The sequence below is a fragment of the Notothenia coriiceps genome, unplaced genomic scaffold (genome assembly GCF_000735185.1).
Source record: "Notothenia coriiceps isolate Sejong01 unplaced genomic scaffold, NC01 NC01_scaffold00009937, whole genome shotgun sequence".
Classification (NCBI taxonomy): domain Eukaryota; kingdom Metazoa; phylum Chordata; class Actinopteri; order Perciformes; family Nototheniidae; genus Notothenia; species Notothenia coriiceps.
In genome coordinates, this window is record NW_011342638.1 from 131 (window position 1) to 4,573 (window position 4,443).

General features: G+C 38.8%; 1 protein-coding gene across 1 annotated transcript; it reads left to right on the forward strand.

Annotated features, from left to right (window-relative positions):
- Window positions 1–765: 765 nt before the first annotated feature.
- Window positions 766–3,922, forward strand: LOC104945667 (triosephosphate isomerase-like; the record flags this gene model as incomplete). The annotated part of the gene is made up of 3 exons (XM_010771375.1): window positions 766–855; window positions 1,223–1,310; window positions 3,002–3,922. Coding segments are annotated over 3 exons (297 nt in total), but the record flags the coding sequence as incomplete, so codon positions are not given.
- Between the last annotated feature and the right edge of the window lie 521 nt (window positions 3,923–4,443).

The following is a 4,443-nucleotide window of genomic DNA, read 5'->3' on the forward strand; positions in this document are numbered from 1 at the left end:
TTTTTTTCTCTTGGCACTTTCTTTTATGTCATTACTTTTTTTTTTCATGCATACTAGTGGACATTATTATCATTTATTTGTATGCAATATTACATTGTTGTTCCTTTGGATTTTTTTTTCTGCTGTAACTATTTGCCTGCTGATTTGCCTCTACGGATAGAATTAACTGATTTATTATTTACCCTTATGTTTGTTTCCAAGGCATTGCTGAACATTGACCATAAATAATGTCAATTTTGTGGCTGGTCCACATAATCCTCACGTGTCTGCATATAGGTTCTTACGACCGATTTATAGTATCTTATTGATGATCTTTCCCTGGTCAGCTCTCTATCTTCATGCAGCCTACTTCTGCAGTCAAAGTGGGCTACACGCTGATTTAAAATGCAAATACAGTAGGTCAGTAGTCTCTGCTGTTAGAGGAATATCTTGAGACACATTTGTCTTGTTCCTCTGGTAATGTGAGATTTTCTCCCACAGAAAACAAGTTAAAGGATTGATGAATGTTTGCTGCGCTGCTTTGCCTTTAGGATGTGTCTTATTTTGAAATATATGTACCTTGTTTGTGTTACATTGTTTCCCTTCTGAAAATGGGGACTGGGAAACAACTCTGAATAGGCTTCAGAATATTCAGCTGTTCAGTACAAGCATTATCTTCTGTTCTGTGTAAGATGGCTCAGTGTTTTTGGGTATTTTACCTCAGTTAGCATGGCTGCATACTCATGTTAAATATCAGGAAATACTTAAAATATTGGTTTCTGTTTTCCAGAGAATGTGAGCGATTGGGGTAAAGTGGTGCTGGCGTATGAACCTGTGTGGGCCATTGGGACAGGCAAGACAGCCTCACCTGAACAGGTTATTTTTTTATTGTTTTCTAATTCATTCTGGCCATTTAAAAAATAAAAATGCTATTATTCAAACTGATCGCCAGTTATTTTTTTCACAACAAACCCCAATACTGTATACTCACATCTGAGGGCTGACATTTAGCCAGTGTCAGCTGAGCTCCAACAAAATATCTTTGATTTCTTATGGAATTAATATTTATGTAAAAACTAAAAGTTGTCCATGTTCCAGATAAACAAACTGGAATAATGAAGGTTAATTAATTAAAGGTTTTAGATTTTGGTAAAATTTGTTCCGTTAAACAGGAATTCAACTGTAATTTCCTTGTCTAAGGTTCACATTTGAATGTGCAATTTTGTGTGGTATGTGTGTCCAGGCTCAGGAGGTCCATGAGAAGTTGAGGGCGTGGCTCAGATCCAACGTGTCAGACGACGTGGCCGACTCTGTGCGCATCATCTACGGAGGTCAGTAATATTCTTTTTTGTTTATGTCAGTTTAACCTAGGCCCTGTTTGGATGGTCTTAGCGATGTGTGTATTTGCCAGCCTGTCCTCCTACAAAAAACGACCATATAGGTCGATTGTTCAGCAGCTTATTACGACCCATAGTCATGTTTTAAAGTGTAGCACCTCTAGTGGTCGTGTAAGAAACAACATGCTCCCATTGATTGCAAACGCTCCGGAGGGTCGTTTATTCACAAATAACCCTCTCTGGAAAATCCTAAATTGTAGAATAGTTCGGCAATTAAAATGCTTTTTGATTCGATTTCTAGCGAGAAGTGTATTTTGTACTTTTAGAATCTACGTCCAGTGGATGTGTTGGATCTACAGTTTGATAGATATTACGAAGATGATTTGAGGTCTCGGCAGGAGAACGTGTAGTATAATAAGTCTTTCCGCAGCGTCCATGTAAAGTTGGCGTCAACCCTCACGGGGTGAAAACAGTATTTCCGGTCTCAAAGTTTTCATATTTTTTCCCTTTTCCTGTAGTGTGAAACAACTTGATTGTAGTCCTATGTTACTTCTTTAAAGGTGACCTATCATGCAAAATGCACTTTTGTACCTCTTTTATACATGAATATGTGTCCCCGGTGTTCCAGGGAACTCACCAAGTGTCAGAAAACACAACCCTCTCTATTTTCCTCCATACCCAAATCTCTTAAAAAGGGGCTGCAACAGATCTGATACAGACTGATCCAGATTTGAACACTTCTATGACGTCACAGAAGTGGTGCTACGGCTATTGGGCCAACTCCACCAATCAGGAGGAGACAGCCACGGACATTGCCGTTCGAAAGCGCTGGAGACGCTGTAGTAGATATGCCAGGCCTGTAGATGGTGCTGTTCTCACAGAATCAGCCCATCAAAGACAGTGTTAAATTGAGCGAAATGAGGAATAGCTAAAATGCGTGATCTGTTTGGTATTTTGAAAAATATAAAGTATAAATATGCCTTATACAGGTATGGTCCTACACTATATTATTCAAATATAGCATGATAGGTCCACTTTAACAAAGTGAAATCACTACGTGATACTTGCGCTTCTATTGGCTAGCTTTTCTAACACATTTGATGTGATAGGTTAAGAGGAGGGACATCTCTAAGCTTGACTAAGTTGACCAATCACAACAGAGCCGGCCAGCTAACCAATTAGAGCAGACTGGGCTCTTGCTGCTCACTGCTGTAGCATGGTCAGTAGCTACTGTCAGTAGCTAAGTTGACATGGAGAATTACATGAACTACATTTAGCTAAATCCACCGTGGGGCATAAACAAAAGGGCAACCTGCTTTTGGTGTATTTTGTGGCGAAAGTACAGCGCCACTTACAGGCCCGGCATATGTACTACAGCGTCTCCAGCGGTCTCGTGCGGAAGTACAGCGCCACTTACAGTTCCAGCTCCCGAGCGGTCTGGTGTGAACGGAAAACTTTTTTGATATCGTATTCGGTTAGTTTGCGTTTCGTATGCGTTTGAGTTTGTGTGTAAATGGGGTCTTAAAGGCCTTCACACACAGACGGGTGGTTCCATGTAAATGACAAAGTACTCAATTAATTTAGTGGAACTATTGTTTTCTCATGTTTTGCACAGAAGGTGGCACCCTTGCTAATTTGATAATTTCCCACATAATCCCCTTTGTTTCTCCCTCTGTGTCCACCAGGTTCAGTAACGGCAGGTAACTGCATAGAGCTGGCGTCACAGAACGACGTGGACGGCTTCCTGGTGGGTGGAGCCTCTCTGAAACCAGAGTTTATTGAAATCATCAATGCACGTGCTTAACGGACGCAGCTTTGGCTCCATCAGCCAGCCCTTCAGATTGACAACATGTCTCTGTAAACTGGGCTGAATGATCAGCAGGTCCGAAAATAAAGTTTTATTTTGCTAAATATATGTTATGAAAGAGGTATAGAATTAATTTAAAGTAAATATCTTTATATTTTGTGGTCCTTGGTTGTCATATGTTGTATTTTCCTCTTTAATGTATTGCCCCGGAGTATTTTGATGTTCTCAATTGTGTCTTAAACTCTGTTTAAATGTTGTATTAACGATGCACTCTCACCCATATGCACTAACTGTTACTTCAGGGCCCTTGACAATAAAAGCTTTTCACAGACTGTACTGTTTATATATCTATATACTATATAGATATATAATATAAACCTGAAAATCGAGTACTCAGCTTTGAGTAGTCAAGACTTTTATTGTGAAGTTGTTACCAATAGGCACAAAAGATTGATGTAGTAATCACTGCACAGTGCTGTTGTATGTTTAACCCTTTGTGTTCCGTGTTTATCATAGGAACAGGAATAATAAATTAATAAAATGTGAAACACGAACATATGTTACCTTGTTTTGCATTGTTTGCTCTGCTTATTATGCTTTCTGGAGTTTTCCTTTTCCTGTAGTTAGTGTAGGTTTTTGTGCATGTTAATGGTCTGGAAAAAAATAAAGACCTTTTTGAACATTAAAGCATGTAAACATGTCGCAGTAGGGGCAAAAAATACTAATATGAACCTGAACATTTGCCTCTTTAAGAAATTGTGTGCATTCTGTTCAAATAAATAAAGGAAGGTTCATGTGATTGTGTACGCATCTCTGCTATTTCAGATAGCTAAAAGTCACAAAAGAGTGAGCTGAATAAGCAACACAGACACAAAGAAAGACAAAAACCTTAAAACAGTGATTGAAATTGTAAATTACCATCTTTTATTTAACATATTTTCACATTATTTTTAATGACAAGCGTTCTTTTTTTAAATTTTCTTTCTTGTTTTTCAACACATCTATTCTATAGACATTCAGGAAAAACAGAAGGAACGAAGGGATTCAGGGGTTTAGATTTTCTTTTCTTGTTCTTTAGGACAAAGTCGGGATTTCAAGCATAAAGACAAATAATCAGAATCACATCAGAAAGGGAAGAAAAAGAGGGATTTAGAAACTGAGATACAGACACGACGAGGAGAAAAAGGAGACAAAGAGGGGATGAGGACAGAAGTGGGTGGAGTGCAGGTACTTCAGTGTCCAGGTGAGAGTGTGACGCAGCTGAGTGTGTAAGTGTTCTTGTGTTTGTGTAGTTTTCTTCTTTTTTCACTCAGTCCCTGA